Source organism: Balearica regulorum, chromosome 20, assembly GCF_011004875.1.
Source record: "Balearica regulorum gibbericeps isolate bBalReg1 chromosome 20, bBalReg1.pri, whole genome shotgun sequence".
Taxonomy (NCBI): domain Eukaryota; kingdom Metazoa; phylum Chordata; class Aves; order Gruiformes; family Gruidae; genus Balearica; species Balearica regulorum.
In genome coordinates this window covers 10905795-10922470 of record NC_046203.1, presented here as the reverse complement: position 1 = coordinate 10922470, position 16676 = coordinate 10905795, and the positions used below count along the sequence as shown (strand labels likewise).

Sequence of the window (16676 nt, the reverse complement as noted above, 5' to 3'; positions counted from 1 at the left end):
TGGCATGTTACTGATGCTTTGAGGTGTCTCTGGTTTACCCAATAGTTGACTCTCATGGAAGGAAAGTTCATTAAGAGTCTGTATCTGAAATGTTAAATAACTGGTTAAACTTTCAGACATTTAGTGTGACCACTTTCTTTGCTATAAATACAGCTTTGAGTGTGTTTCAACGGCTTGAAACCTCAAACTTGGGCATGAGTATCCTCTTGAGGCAGCATATCCCTGCCTGTGCAGGAATGTGCCCATTAAGCGGTCTGACAGTGTCTCTTCAGTGACTGGGTGTCAGCCATTGACTTAAGGTGCTTTTATTATGTGTCCTGTCTGGTTGTCATTAACTTTCTGAAAATTTTTACTGTTGCCTAAAATTTTTTTTATGCTTAGAGGTGATTTTTAAAAACTTATTTGTGTTCTATTGTGCTGGAGGTTAAGATAAGGGGGTGGAAAGTGCATTCTTCATGCTTGTAGGATGTTGCAAGATATTGGATAACAACGTCTTTATATGTTAATATCTGATGCTTTCAAGCTGCATTGATATAGTAGGGATTGGATATTAAAAAGAAAAGGAAAAAAAGGGGGTTTATATGCAGAAAGATGTAGGTGTTGCACTTAGCTGTCCAGCACTAACTCGGGAAGCTGGGTTTGCTGGGGAGCGGCAGGGAGCTGCAGATGCAGGGGCAAGACCCAGTGTGCTAAGCGAGGAGTCTTTCAGACTACTTAACCTCTAGGTCGTGTGCCCGGCTGGCCTGGAAGCGGGAGTGTGCCTCTCCAGCTGCTAATCCTGTTTTGGTTCAAAGGCATGCATACCTCTGCAAGTCGTAGTGACCAGAGGGCTCACCTGGAACGTGCTTGTGGACCCTCTGTGTATGGTGCGGCACCCCAGCACGGGTTACAAAGGCTGCCTAGAGGCTGCTGAATGAAACGGGTCCAGGGAGCAGGTTCAGGCACTAATACAGCTGAACTGTTTGCCCTTTCCCTGCTACAGGACAAGGGATGTGGCAGGGATGAGTCGGGAGTGTACACATCTGGCACCTTCTGCTGGAAAACTGTATAGTGGGCTCTGTACTCTCAGATACGAAGTGAAATGAGGCAGGGTCCTGGGCAAAGAGTCTGATCAGCCTTGGAAACGGAGCCAATAACACTCTACTCTCTCCTCTTGCACAAGGAGCAATGCCAGAAATGATCTCAGTTAGGACTGGCTGTGGCTGGGTGAGCTGCCCGTGGTCTTGCTGCTCTTTTTCCTGCTTTTCTGTGCCTGCCTGCAAAACTTCCCCCACTGGTTCTCCCAGGACAGGATGGAGCAGTGTTCCTCCCATGCAGCTCCATGGTGAAATGCTGCAATTAAGGCTCTCTGTTTGGAGAGCGTACAGTGTCATTTTCTGTAGGCTCAGTTTTCGTTCTCAGGAGACTGCTCGTAGCTTGGCTTTGCTGTCAGTGCTCAATATCAATGCAAAAACTTCTGCCTTTTTCCCAAGCAGGGAAAGGTTTTAAAAGCCCAGTCCAAACAAAATAAAGGTGATGCTGCATAAGAACAGGGAATGAGTTCTTGTCCAGGATGAGTTAAGAGTAAATAAACTAATGTTTTCTGGTACCAGTTGAAGGGCCCATGTACTTTCACATTTGAGCTCTCCTGGCTGGTATTCTGCCTAACTGTTGGTTTCTTTCTTGCTAGGCACTTGTACGGCGGCCTGGGCCAGCTGACGGATGGTGTGCTAGGGCTGGATGACTTCACACAGAGCCACCAGTACCGTGTGTGGCCAGGCTATGACTATGTCGGGTGGAAGAACGAGAGCTTCAGCACAGGCTCTGTTGAAATGGAGTTCCAGTTTGACCGACCACGGAACTTCACCTCCATGAAGGTAGTCAGCGTTGTCCCTCTCCAGCAGGCTTTGGGTCTGGGTGCTTCCAGGTTACCCCTTTGGGTGCTCTTCCCAAAGCAGGAGGATATAAGGTGCCCAACAGCAGATCCCACCAGAGCCAGAGCTTTAGCAGGAGATGTCGCAAGTTTGCCGATTTAGAAAGGTGAAACAGAGGAGCACTTGTCTTTCCAGAGCTCAAGACACTCTCCGTTCAGTATTATTTGGCTTAAAGGAGTAAAAAGCAGACACCTGAAGCAGTGGTTAGGCAGCCCATGTGGGGAACTGAGATGGATTTAGGCTGCTTATGTCTAAGGCATATGTGACCCTTGAGGTAAAGCAATGTGGTTGTGCTTCCATTTTGACCAAAAAAATTTTCTTTGGATGCCTCAATCTGTGCTCGTGCTGTGGGAAATTACTTAAACACACAGGAAAAGGATGAGCTGAACTTTTTCAGTCTGTAGTAAACAGCCGCGTCTTTTAAAAAGGATTGGTGGCTTTTCTTGTAGAGATTTCAAATGAAGGAGAACCCACCACATCCTTAAGTAAATTGTTTTGGTGGTTACTTACCCTAGTTTTATTTTGTCTATTTTTAACTTGCAACCATTGGCTTTTTGCCTGCTTTCGCTGGCAAAAATGAGAGTCCTGCCTTCTCAGAAATTTTCCTGCTTCTACACTGTGATTAAACCACTCTCTTAATCTTTGTTTCAATAAACTAAGTTGGCTGAACTTCTCAATGCCTTCCTGTGAGATCCAGGGTCATCTTTGTAGCTATCTTCCAATTGTCTCTTTCTTTGCCAGTACTTTTTTTAGAGGTATAAAAACTGGATGCAGGCTTTCCATCCAACTGCATAAAAGGAATGGTACCAGTTTCCTGCTTTAGGATGGTTCTTCTTTGTTTATGAATCTTGTGATCATAGTCCTCCCAGCCAGCGGACAGGGAGCCAGTGTTAAGACTTCGGTATCGTGCTAAAAGTCAGTTCAAAGTCAGTGGTGTCTGGGGTAAGTCTAGCGTAGAAAGCGTTGCTTACATTTTGTTTCTGAGTTTACTACCATGGAATGAGTCAATCCTGAAAACTTGAGGTTATTTTAGGCAACTTTGATTTATTTTTTGTCCCCATTTAATTTATTTTATTGCTAGTGATTCTGCTGTCTCTTTCAGATCATGGAAAAAGGTAGCAAATAACCTTGAGCTAGGAATACATGCCTGTTAGAAAAACACCTACAGAAGAATGATTTGTGCCCTAAAACTTGTAAGACTTACTAGTTGACAATTTTTAATCAAATTAATATAATTCATAAGTTCGTACTATGCTAAGTGGAGTCAGATATTATAATGAGTAAATCAAATGCCTTATAAAAATCTGTCATATAAACAACCATCCTGATCAACCAAACACAAAGCTCATAAAAACAGCTACTTCATTTAGTATTTCATTATAAAGCTGTATTGATTAGCATAAATTATTCTTCTTTATTGAATGTTGCCTGTTACAACTTTGCATTTGTTTTGTACAGGCTAGGTGATCTGTAAATACCTTTTTGTATCTTCATACCTGTTAGCTTTATTCCAATTTTCTGAGCTCCCCCAATATCCAAGAAAGTATTAAAAATAAACGTTAGCAAATACTGTGACTGCATTGCAAATTACTTAGGCTTGCGTATTGTAAAATTGGACATTAGTAGGCGGTGTTTGGAATAGAAAGTGTCTCTGTATCAGTCCAGGATGCAAACATAGCCAACTCCTGTCCCAGTACGGCACAAATTGTATACGGCAGGCATCAGGCTTTCCTGCCTTGCTATGGATGACTATACCTCCTTATTGAATAACGTTGTCTCAGCTTCATCTGTTCCTAATTATATGCAAATACCCTTCTTTTGTCTTTTTACTGCTCATCAGGCCTGTCGTCCTCATTACTGCTTCACTGCTATTCACTGCAAGACCTCACAGAGGTCAAGCAATTAATAGGGTTCAAAGCTGCACTTAGTTTGGAAGCTCTTGTTGTCACAATTGCTAATACTCCACAGTCATTAGGAAATAATTTCTAGTGTCGCTACGGAAGGTCGGACCACCACGGCTATGAAAATGGAGTAAACTAAGGGATGCTGAAGACTTTAAGGGTCACCTTATTCCTTCTGGTTCCTGGCCACTGGCCACAGTGCCAAGATACTGTGGTCCAGATCTTCAGGGCTGCATGGCAGAACTTAAACTGTCATGTTTGTTTGTTTAAAAAGGCGTAGCGTGAGAGTTGCACTGAAGAAAGTGGAACAGTGTAAAGGATCCTTGCAAGCCTTGTCCCTCTTTGCGCAGCCCGCTTCCTTGGAAGTGCTGGAGGCCTGGGAGAGTGCCAGGGGTTTGATGTTGATGGGTCTGCAGCGCTGCAACCCAGGAAGATGGAGGAGATGTCACTTTTATGCTGGAGCCTCTCGGTTTGGGTGCAGCCCAAGAGGAGGAAGGGAGAAAATTGCTTCCAGCTCTTGGGAGGGTAAAACAAACCTCCCAAATACAGAGGTGTGAAATTAGCCTGAAAGCAGGTTGTGAACAGCTTCGTCTGCAAGAGGGCTATGTGGAGCTGTAACTCAGAGATGAGAGAGGGTGCCTTTGTTTTTGTGAGGTGTTAACTTGGTGGCACAGTGATTGCAGTTTAAATCCCAGCGTCACTTGCTAAAGCAGTGGTGCCATTGCAGCAGGGACAACCCGATGATGAGCCACCCAGAGAGGTTGATGGATGCAGGCTTACATGATGGTTTTAAGAAAACTTAGATCCTTGGTTGTCTTCAGGGTGCAAGCACAGCAGAAGAGCTGCTGTATGTCAGGGGACTATCTTCTTTTTGGAAGAAATTAGCTCAGACTGCAGATGCTGAAGGCTTTCTAAAAGAGGCTGGTGCCTAGGTGTTGTTTTTTCTTTCCCCTCAGGATATATGTTCAAGGAGAATTGGTCTGTGAGGCTTTACATTAGTACAGGGTTTGATTGATTTTTATATGGACCTTTTGAAGAGCCTGCCAAAACTTGACCATTAATGTAGCTTTTGTACGTAAAGTTAGGAGCTATTTCAGAATCACTTTTTGCACAAATGTTTTCATTGCACACTGCGAGTGCAATGGAACAAGTCACTCATGCTGGGTTAGAAGGGTTCACACAGGGAGATATTAGAAAATCTTCATGAACAGAAAATCCCCGAGGCTTGATTTAGGTTTCAGTAAATCTTCCTTCTGTCTGATTGACCTGTTCTCCTCTTCTAGGTGCATTGTAACAACATGTTTTCCAAGGGGGTGAAGATCTTTCAGAAGGTGGAGTGTCTGTTCAAACCACGCCTGATTGCAGACTGGGAGTCTGAACCTGTTGGAGTGGCAACTGTCTTAGATGACAAAAACCCCAGCGCTAGGTTTGTGACTGTCCCCCTCAATCAGCGTGTAGGTAAAGCCATACTTTGCCGCTTCTACTTTGCTGACACCTGGATGATGATGAGCGAGATTTCCTTCCAGTCAGGTGAGTATCCCTCCAGTCAAGCAGATCTGGGGAAGCACAGAGAGCAAAAGAGATGGTGTGGAGGTGCAGGACATGTGGGGTTAACACGAGTGTAGGGCACTGTGGGGCTACATGATAGGAAGGAGGAGGTAGTGGAAGCACTGAGAGGGTTGGAAGGGGCAGAAAGGTCCAGTCTACAGTGGATTCTTTTCAGGCTGATATTGATGCACAGGTGCAGAAGCACAACCAGAGCAACCAAAAACTGGACTATAAGAGCATTTCTTCTTCTTGAGGCAGTTGTCTGCTTATGGGGTTGATTTTTACTACTTTTTACCAAGTATTTTGGTAAAAATAAGAGGCTGACATTTTTTTCTCAAGTCTTAACTATGATGCGGAAGTCAGTATCATGAGGTGCTTTGAAAGGTTCTAGAAGGGAATGGGGGGGTCTTGGATAAAACCACCAGCACTGACAGTGAAATGATCTGGCTGTAGCTTCCTACCTGAAGGTCCCTAATTGCTGTAGTGAGAGGACATTCTGGGGGAAGGAGCGCTCTGATTGCAGCTTGCTGCTTATCGTGTTGATGGCAGTCCCTCCTGGCTACCCTCCATCACACGTGGGACTAGGCAGACTCTTGGTCTAGCCTGGGATGGCGATTCTTATGCTAAAACGGAAAAAAAAAAAGGCTCTTGTAAGCTCTTGCTCCAGTCCCCTGTGCCTGAGCTCAGGAAAGCATCCTGCACACACTGGAAGATTGCTGTGGTCGGGGTGTATGTTCTGCTCAACGTAGAGGCTTGTTCCTGTGGATGTGCTGGGAAGCGCTGAGTGAGCGGGTATCTCTGCTCGTGCTGTTCCTGACCTGCTCCGTGGGTCTCAGCCCAGTCCTGCTTGGGAAGGCAGGAGTGGTTGGGATCATGCTGACCGCTGGCAGGAGCAGGGAGGTTGTTGGACTGACACCTTCCCTTCCCTTGCCTTCCACAGACATGGAGACCGTGAATCCCAATTTCGTTACAGTAGCCACAAGCACAACAGATCTCCTGGAACCAGAGTGCAACGTTACTGAGGGGGCCTGGGGTAAGGACTTCTGTCACTTAGCCGTGCCAAGGGCAAAGTGTCAGGGGATTTCACAGTAACACCCTGGTTAACGTGGTCTCTCCCTCATTTCTGGAGATCCAGGTATGGCCTAGTTATTGCCCTCGTGCACAGGGCTGCATCTTGCAGTCCTCTGAGCCTCGGCTATTTCTTCTTCCCTCAGCTGGCCGAGGCTGCCTCAGAGCAAGTGGGCTGAAGGCATACATGCAGCCAGTGAAACTCTGAAAACTGTCCGCTCTAATGTGGATCCATTGCAGGAATCTGTTCCAATATTAATAGCAGTCTTTGATTGCAGAAGTCCTCTGCACAATTCTTAGCTGCAAGCCTCCAAAATGAGGATTTCTGCTAAGAGCAAAATGTGAACACAGTGAATGTTAATGCTCGGGAAGCTGCCTAAGATCTTTTCTGTACCAGACTGTATGAAGGGACGTGCAGGAAGTTAGCCAGGGCAGATAACAACCTGTGCTTTGTTAACTCTAGATTCTTCTTTGTTCCTCTCTGATTGCAGAAACCACATCTTCTGTAACCAGCACCTGGATCGGAGAGAAGGCAGATGACTCCAATACCTCCATCCTCGTGGGCTGCCTTGTAGCTATTATTCTTCTGCTCCTGATGATTATAATCATTATTCTTTGGAAGCAATATGTTCAAAAAAGGCTGGAAAAGGTAATACAATGGAGTGTTTTGCAGACCCAAATCCAATACTAAGCATTAACCCTAATGAGCTCAGAATTATGTGGAAAGCACAGGGTTTCCCCAGCTCTGTAGAGCAGCTAAAACTCTGTTCTCACAGCAGGGGAGGATGCCAGCTCTATCCAAGATGTTACTGGAAATTGCTGTGCTTGCAGCCAATACATTACTTAACAACTGAGCATCGCCTCAGCATTTTTTTTTTCTTCTCTTTTGCAGGCCCCACGTCGAATCCTGGAGGAGGATGCCACAGTTCGCCTCTCCTTCTACAGCTACACCATTGCCAACAACCAGACCCAGATCCACCAGTCAAATCCCACCTATGAACGTGCTTTCCCACTGGATCTGGAATATCACCAGCCGGCTACGTTGCTGCAAAAGCTTCCAGAGCTCTCCCAAAGTGCAGAGGATTCAGGTAATGTAATTGTCAGTCTCCAGAAGGTATATGTGTGTTCTTTTACTATTTCTCTCAGATTTTAAAATGTGCCACTTCTCAGTGTCTGAGTAAACTTCTCTGGTTTGTATGCAATAGAATACTAACCCAGGGACCTAAGACAACGTTCTGGAGCTCTGAAACTTTTTAGCATGTAACTCTGGCAGATGGAGCACCAGTTCCACTAGAGGGTGGTGGCCTTTTATTGTTCTCTGAAGACTGCGTTTATACTTTAGCCAGGTCATCTTTTAGGAGCCAGTTTTAGCAATCACAGCAACCACACATCGTTTGTCTCATCAGCCCCTTGGCAGTGGAGTCACTACCTGCAGCACTCCTGGGCTGTCCAGTCTGGCTGGTGGAGAAGCACCTTCTCCTGCAGCAAGGGCTCCTTGAAGTTCCCTTAGAAAATTCCCTTAGAGCAGAGGGGAATGCAGCAGAGAATTGAGTGGTGCCCTGGCTTCCAGCCCCTGGGGAGCTTTTGGACTCACACAGAAGGGAACGTTTCCAACAGTGTTCTGTACGCAGTGATGGCAGTGCTGATTAGTGAATGGAAGGGCAGTGCTGCATTCCTCAAGCACCGACAAGTTGCTAAGATCCAGCACTATACTACACAGGGAGACTGATTTGGATTGAGTCAGGATGCGAGTTTAAAGTAGAACAAAAGGTCTGTCTTATAATTAACTCCTGGTATGGTCGGTATAAAGAGTTATGCTGTGATATTTATGTGAATAAGCTGTAAGAGGTAGCGTAGCGTGCTAAGAGTACATGGAAAACAGAGACGTTGATCAGTTCTTGTTGCAGAATAGAATCCAGAGCAAGCTGGATGTTGTGAACAACATTCCCTGTGTTAGGTAAGGGCAACAGATCATATTTAAGATGAATCAGAAGCAGGAAATCACTTTGGACTCATGCCTCCGTGTCTGGGCAAGAATTTTAGCTCTCGTAACTGAATAGAGCAGGCAACACAAATTCACTGGCACCTCGCAGGTATTCTGGTGTCCACAGAAGCACAGCTTGTTCTGGTTTAAGTCCTAGTTAAAGCAGAGTCTTCCATCTGGGTGTACCTTGGTACAAGGCAGTAGGCGTGCAGCTAGGCTGGATTCCCAGAGGTCTGCAGGATCGAGAGGAGTGGAAGCCAGGCCATACTGGTTTTATGGGAGTGTGTCCAACTCCACCTGTCTTTGGTTTCCCCTTAGTGTGCAGTGGGGACTATGCTGAGCCTGACCTGACCAAGTCCACTCCTCACCAAGGCTTTCAGAACAATGTTCCTCACTACGCCGAAACAGATATCGTCCACCTGCAAGGTGTGACTGGCAACAACATGTACGCGGTCCCAGCCCTCACTGTGGATTCACTTACCAAGAAGGACATCTCAGTGGGTGAATTCCCACGGCAGCAGCTACGACTCAAGGAGAAGCTGGGAGAAGGACAGTTTGGAGAGGTACAGCCATTCTCTTCCACACTTCCTCCAACAGAAAGGAGATGCCTGGCGCAGTGAAACTCCTGAGCTGCCTCTCTGGCAGTGCTTCCTATTTGGGGGCTGAGGGACCTGCAATAGCGATATTTCATTGAATACATGTCTTTGCTGTTGGGGAAAGCTGATGTCCCTCAGGACAGGCTTCAGAGAGCCCCTTCTGCACCTGTGATGCTGCTGCTTGGTACCACATGAGTCTTTCTCAACCGATGAGCTTTGCAAACTTCATCTGTTTGCTGTCTATATATCTATATCCCCATTTATGATCCTACAGAAAAGGCCTAGGGGTGGAAATTCAGACTGCTTCATGGTCGTCCATGGACATCTCAAACACATGGCGGCTGTCACCCACCTTTAGGCATGTGAGATTGAAAACTGTAGCAGTGATTCCAGCCAAGGCAGGCTGATCCCAGCTGTAAAAACAGCTTCCACATTAACAGGTGGAGGTTCTGCTGGGGCTCTGCACGCTGGCCTAAGCAAAGGCGGGTGTTTCCCAAGCACTATGGTGCCCTCACATATTCTCTAGCATTGCTGTTTGCTCAAGCCCCAGTTTGTGTCAGAAGCCTCCAGCAGCATGATACATACATCTGTCATCTGCCAAGCTTTCTCTTTACTCCTTGAGCTGCTTTTGAGCTGTGAATGTTTTCACCTCTCCTTTTCTTCTCTCCCTGCTTTGTTTCCATACTATCCCTAGTTTGATACTGAGCCAAGTCTTCCCCTCAGCTGCTCCCACTGTGTCTTTCCTTCCCAGCTTTTGCTCATTCACAGCCTTAAATTCTACCTGTCTGCTATGTTTTGGCAAAGCATAGCCCTTTACTCACTGCTTCTTCATCGGTGATGGGCCCATTATAGTTCCTCCCCTGTGACAGTACACCTTCCCTGTCCCCCTCACTTCTTTCTGGATCAGTCAGCATATTGGAAAGCGCTGACATCCTCCACCTCCTTCCCCAGCTGTCGGTGCCGTCCCTTCTGCTGTTGCCTGGATCCTGCCCTGTCTTGGACTGTGCTCCAAAAGTGAAACAGAGGCTCTCTTCTCATTGTTTTGCTTCTGGTTTCTCCTTCTCCCTTGTTCCTGTTCTTCTAAGAACTGTCAAAGCCTTCTGCTTCTCCTCCTGTGTGTTGTCAAACAGCAGCAGCCAGGCTCTCCATCTCCATTTTCCTTGGAGATTGATTCAGAGCCTGTTCCTTCCCTCACATTTGCTAATGTGCTGCATCGCATTCTCCCTTCTCTCCTTCTCACCTCTTACCAAACTGGTCATCATTGAATGCTCTGCTCCACTTCTCTGGCCTGGTGTTCAGTCTTGCTTCTAGCAACATATAGCTCATTGTTTTTTTTCATCTCTCCACTCAGAGCTTCCTTCCCTTTCAGTCTTTTTTCATCCTTGCTCCTAACCTTCCACTCCCTGGACTAAGTGACACATTACCTGCACTTGTAATATATATGTGCTTACTCTTTCCTAGTCGTGTCTCCTTTTTCTCGTCACATAAGTTCTTGTGCTTTTTACATATAAAATTAATTAAGCTCCCATTACATTCCCCTCTCTGCTGCAAGTCTTTGACTGACACATCCAGTCTGCTCCCTTCCTCCAATCCTTTTTTCTTTCCTACACACTTGAGTCCTTTCCCCACCCCAGCATCTCTTGCCCAGTTCTCCAGTTGAATATGGGTTCTGATAACTTCTTAAGCAAATGTCTCATCACCCCCTTTCTTACACAACCCTGGCAGTAATTTTATGTCTTCATTTATTTATCTGAAGAAACTTGGCATTCTGTGCACTCAAGCCAGGCTGCAGGACAGTTCTGTACGTGTCTGGCTGGTGTGCTGTGTGTGCCAAACCTGCTGCCGTGCTGTTTGCATGCACCTGTGGAGTAAAGCAGACAACTCCAGGCACAGTGACCTTCCTGAGCATCTCCAGCACTTGCTGGGCAAACTGGACTGCCCCAGTAGTCTGCTGTGCCAATCTGCACACGTGCGGTAAATTTGGTGCCTTGGGGAGCTACAGTCCGCAATCCACATCCTCTCCTATGTCGTGGGCTATATAGTGCATGTATGCATTTTGTCCAGGATCTAGGGCCAACCTATGGGCTAGTTCTGATCAGAACAGCGTCGCTTTGATTAGATCACTTGGTCGTTCTGCCAGTGGTCACCAAACTGATGACCTCAATGTGATGTTGTATGCCTCTGGTTTTTGGCCCGTGCGTGCTCTCATAGATGCCTCTGCCCTGCAGGTGCACCTTTGTGAAGCCGATGGCCTGCTGGAATTCCTGGGAGTCTCGTCTACAGAATTCACTCACCAGCCAGTTCTGGTAGCAGTGAAAATGCTGAGATCAGATGTCAACAAAACAGCCAGGTGAGCGCATCCGCAGTGCCAACCCTCTGGGAAGGAAAGCAAATACTCTCCAAGCAAGAGTTTCACAAAAGTTAACCCCGGTGACTTCTGTAAGAGAGCATCGTGCGTCTCAGGTGTATGTTCTGTGTGTTCCTGTAAGGAACAGGACACAAGCAGGGAGTGGGGGATAAGAATAGACATAATGTCAAACTGAAACGTGGTATTAATCCTGTTCTCTGGGGAAGAGGTCAGTGTTGAACGCAAGCACAGGACCAGCTTTCAGACTTACTGTGTGCAGAAGTGTAAACGTCTCTGAACTGAAATTTTCTTATGTGCCAGTTCTGCTTTCTTTAGACAAAGGAGTAGTTTAGGATTTGAACCTGTGTCTTCTGTTTTATAAGAAATGATTTCCTGAAAGAGATCAAGATCATGTCACGGCTGAAGAACCCAAATATCATCCGGCTTCTGGGGGTGTGTGTGCGTGATGACCCACTGTGCATGATCACAGAGTACATGGAAAATGGAGACCTCAATCAGTTCCTGTCGCAGAGGGAGATCTACAGCAAATTTGCCATTTCAAACAATATTCCCTGTGTCAGGTAAGAGGAACTGCCTGTGTTTGGGACAAATCAGCAATCCAGAGCTCCCACTTTAATCTGCTGTGCTGTCCAGATAGTGACCTTCGTTTAGCCTGGCCACGGCACACGCTGTGGATGCTAGTCCTGCTTTGCATGGGCGTTTGTTCCCGAGTCCTCCGGAGGTCTGCGTTCCCATGAAGTGTCCCTGACTGTGGGATGTTCTGGTCATGGTGACCATCTTAGATGTATTGTTTACCGATGTAGCCATCTGTCTGTGTTAGTGGGTTTGCATCAAATATTTCATTAATATAGGAAGCCAGTTGCATTACAGCAAGAATTTTGGGATGAAAATCAAGAATGTCTCTTAAGCTTTTAAGAATGTTCATATGTTCTCTGGATGTCTCAAAAATATTACACAAGGGGAGTTGAGTGTAGGAAAGATTTCATCAGCCAACAGAAGGAGAATATTTGGCAAAACCATTTTCTGTCAGTGGTGGCACTTATCTCCCTCCTCTATGGAAGGATTAAATCGAACATAAAAGCATCTCTGCTATTGCAGAAATCCTTTCCTCGGGAGAGTTGTGTGTAGGACTAACATGTATTCTGCTTGATAAAGAAACCTGCACCGATCAGAAATCGCTGCATTGCTTAGCCTTTGGCATGTACAAAGGATTAGATTTATTTATTGTTAGAGCAGGGTAGTTAGGCAGAGCAAGTTCTGCTGATGGACCGGGCAGGAGATGGCTGGGTCTTGCCGTGTCGAGACAACAGTGATGTTTCTGCCGGTAGCTGGTGGTGGTCAGTGGCCCTGTCGGGGAGCGTTGAACTGGCATCCTGCAGAGTCATGGCACACTGGGAGCTGTAGGATGGGAGAGGGTTTGCATCTGAGTGTAGAAACATATTGCAGCGCGCTCCAGCCTCCTGTCCCTTCTGCGCTTCTGAAACAGCTTTCATCTTCAGATTTGCAATTTTTGTTCCTGGCCAAAGCCTCAAACTATCCTTTCTTGTTTATCTCTTCCTCACCTCTCGTCTGACTTCAGCACTGTCACTCACATTATTCTTCTTTGTTTCCATTACTTGGCTCTACCCCTAGTTTTTGTTTCTCTCTGGCTGATCCTTCAGCCTCTCCTTTTGTCCCTTCCAGCCAGATAGAGTTTCCCATTAAAGGAAGCTGGTGTGACCAGCTCAGGTATCTGTACAGGAGTTGTTTACTGGTAGTGAACTGAATCCCCCTGCCAAAGGGTGCAGCTTGTCTCTGCTGGTGCCTGTGGGTGACAGGGCAAGGTCCAACCGTCGCACCCGCCTCTCAAGCTCAATCCTTGGTGCACCAGATGTGGTGACCAGCCCTTTCCTGCAGAGAAGTGACGCGTTTTTAACTCCCTGTGGCTCTTTGGTATTTGAAACGCAAAAGGCCTTCTCTCTGGCTATCTAGCAAATCACGAAGATGAGTCTGCTGAGAGGTGCCTCCCGTCCTGCCCCTCTGTATGTAGAGCCACACGCAGCAAACCCTGCAGAGCTTGCTGAGCGGAGGGGCAGGGGGGAAAAGATAGGTGCTGATGGGACGCTGCCAAGGTGCAGGTGGGACAGGAGGGACCGGGCTCCTTGAATGGGAAGAGCAACAGCCCCAGGCTGGGAGACAACTGCAGGAAGGGAGAAGGTCGGGTCTGGAGGTTATGCCTGCTCCTATGTGAAAAGCCAACAACCAGGTTAACGAGAGGTACGAGTGGGCGGCAGAGTTCCCGATCCGGGGGCACAACAGGTCCACCCAGATCAGGAGAAACGTTGGGCTGGCTGTGGGACTGGGCCAGGCGTCACCTAACTGAGTCGTGGTGGTCGCCGTGCTGAAAGGCTGGGAGGGCGGTGGTGCCCAGAGCCCCTGCCAGGGGCTGCCTTTCGATCTCCGTAGCAATAGCTCAGCTATCGCTTAGAACAGACTGGCTATGTTATCATTAGAAGTGTTATGTTAATGTAGATAACGTGGTAGTGCCTTTCTCACTGCCACCAGAACACAAAGAGGATGAGACTAAGACTTTTTTCTGAGCTTTATCAGAAATACTAACTGTGAACAGTTTATTAGATTTGTTGTGACAAAATGCTTGGTTGTGTGAAGCATTTGAGCATGCACAGTGGGAACCAAGCCGAGCATCACGGAATGATAGTGTGTGAAGAACGATGAAAGTCAGATGGTCCAAGTTCTGTCTGTGTATCGTGCAACTTTATTAATATAATCTTCCTCTTGCTAATGGGGGAATTAAAATTATATTAGATGGAAAATGCATCCATTTATATTTTCAGTAATATTAAACATATTAAAGTAATGTCTCTTTAACGTTAAGTGGTATATTTACATTAATATAAGCATGCAATAGTGGCAGTGTTTGAAATACCAAGCTAAGCAGTTTTAGATATGAGATTCTGAGATTGTACGGCTTAATTTTTCATGTGTCTCTGCAAAAAGTTAGTGCTTTGATGCGTAAACTCTTTGAAAATCTTGAGATTAATGCTTGATATTAAAAACATCTAAGAGATGTCAAATTCTAAGGGCCCAGAATTTCAGGGACAGCTTGTCTGTTCTTGCTTAGTCAACACAGGAGCCTGGCTTAACCTGGCAGGTGGGGGTGTTAGTGCCCTGAAAACTAGACAGTTTAGTTTCACTGTTATGGCAAAAAATAAAATGACAGGTCACTGTAACGCATCGAATGCGAGGAGAATTGAGTGCAGGGAACTCTATTGATTTTTTTTTTTCCTCGTTTTGTTTTCTTTTAATGCAGCTACTCTAACCTGCTGTACATGGCCACCCAGATTGCCTCTGGAATGAAGTATTTAGCATCTCTGAATTTTGTGCACAGAGATCTGGCGACTCGCAACTGCCTGGTGGGGAACAACTACACCATCAAGATTGCGGACTTTGGCATGAGCAGGAACCTGTACAGTGGGGATTACTACCGTATCCAGGGAAGAGCCGTACTGCCCATACGTTGGATGGCTTGGGAAAGCATCCTCCTGGTAGGGACTGCACAACACCATTCTCTCTCCCTTCCTCTGATTTTTCACTGTGCTGCTGAAGTAGTTAACACATGTATGTGTAATGGTCCTTATAACATCAAAATGTATGGCCCCAGGTGAGATGTCCGTTAGGTCACGTTGGACGTAACTCAGATCTTGGAAAAGGAGCGTGTCCTTGCAAATACAGCACAGATCGTCAGGGGCATAATTCCTGTTCTGTGCCTGGCTTTCAGGATTCCTGCTTGAATCATAAGGAAATTGTCTTTCTGTGCTTATTTCCCCAGCTGTGAAGCTGAGAGGGACAGAAGTTCATGAGTTTCAAGTGCCAAGTCTGGTTTTGAACTTGGGGTTTTGTTTCATGTTTAAGGGTCCTGCTGTCTCCCCTTAGGAGACTGTTCAACAGCCCAAACACATCCAGTCTGGAGGCAGTTCCTTGGTATTCAGCCCCATATTTCTTTCTCAGACTAGTCAGTGAGATCACCTGGTTATACTTTCTTACAATACCCTGTCTGAGTACACAGAAATTAATTACCTCTGCTATAATGGTCTATAGGCCTAAGCTTTTCTAAATTCACCCTATTTTCCTGGTTACAGCTGCATCTAAACCATTAATCACTCCATCTTCCTTGTGTGAACATCTTCCAAACATTTACAGACTGTAAGGGTTGCCAGATAAGCCTGGGCAGTCCGGGTCTTGGATGTTTTCTGCCCAAACAGGGCCTCCAGCCCCCCAATTGTTTTCTGTTATTTTCTGAGCTTTAGCTTCTTTTCACTTCTTCAGAAACACATTGTTCCAAACACGGCCTGTTTGGGCACATTTTTCAAAGACAGAAAACAGGGACAGCGAACAGACTGTCACTGACTTCTAACATGTGCAAAGATCAAAATTATCTTGGTCTTTCTCTAAGAGTCTGGAGTCTGCTTTGGCTCTGCTTTCACCCCGAGGGCTTTGCTTCCTCTTCAAAGGCTTTTCTGTGCTGCACTGCTGTGTTTCGGGCAGAGGTAGGCAGCAGCTCTCTGCCCCCCTGCCACAGTCCATTTTCCTCCTGCTGCAGACAAATACAGACTTTCTCAGGAGGGTCAATAGTCTCTGGCTTTCTCTGAGACTTTGTCCCTCTGTGCTTGCCAAGAGCTCTGCTGTCTCTTTTTAAAGAGAGCATTTTCCCAGGTATGAATTGTGCATCCTTGTGTTCAGCTGCAGAGGGTGTAGACTGAAATGTTTTTTGCTGAATGTGCACTATGAGCAAGCTGGGCTTACAACATCCTTTCTGTTCACAGGGCAAGTTCACCACGGCCAGTGATGTCTGGGCATTTGGGGTCACCCTCTGGGAGATGTTCATACTGTGTAAAGAGCAACCGTACAGCCTCCTCTCAGATGAGCAAGTCATCGAGAATACAGGAGAGTTCTTCCGGAGCCAGGGCAGGCAGGTGAGAAAGCAAACACGACCTCTCCTTCCTTCACTTGACCTGATCACATCCAGGTGGATCTCCACAGAGCCTTTCGGCTGGTCTGACATCTGCATAAATTGTTGCTTCTATTACTCATCTTGTCAAGCGTGTCCCGCCTCTCTTCCCCTTCCTGCGGACTCATTGCTTTCCTCTTTTGGAGTCTCACTGGACGAGGCTCTTGGCCCTTTCCAGTGCTTCTTCCTTATAAGCCACTTCTGTTTCAATCTGCCCTTGATGCACTGTTCTCCTTAGCTTTTCTGGGCTCTCCTACACAATCCTTTTGCTCTTTTTCTTTGCGGAGCTC

The 16676-nt window shown here is 46.4% G+C and overlaps 1 protein-coding gene across 3 annotated transcripts in view; it reads left to right on the top strand.

Annotated features, from left to right (window-relative positions):
* LOC104634765 (discoidin domain-containing receptor 2) overlaps window positions 1-16676 on the top strand; it is a 60921-nt gene that overhangs the window by 40834 nt on the left and 3411 nt on the right. For 2 of the 3 annotated variants that reach the window (XM_075772447.1, XM_075772448.1), the window contains exons 7-16: window positions 1670-1856; window positions 5098-5344; window positions 6303-6395; window positions 6922-7079; window positions 7323-7518; window positions 8733-8977; window positions 11239-11360; window positions 11741-11938; window positions 14689-14923; window positions 16202-16351. In XM_075772447.1, coding sequence (XP_075628562.1) covers window positions 1670-1856; window positions 5098-5344; window positions 6303-6395; window positions 6922-7079; window positions 7323-7518; window positions 8733-8977; window positions 11239-11360; window positions 11741-11938; window positions 14689-14923; window positions 16202-16351 — 1831 coding nt within the window. The remainder of the gene's footprint in view (window positions 1-1669; window positions 1857-5097; window positions 5345-6302; window positions 6396-6921; window positions 7080-7322; window positions 7519-8732; window positions 8978-11238; window positions 11361-11740; window positions 11939-14688; window positions 14924-16201; window positions 16352-16676) is intronic. The other variant, XM_075772449.1, reaches the window with a different exon arrangement.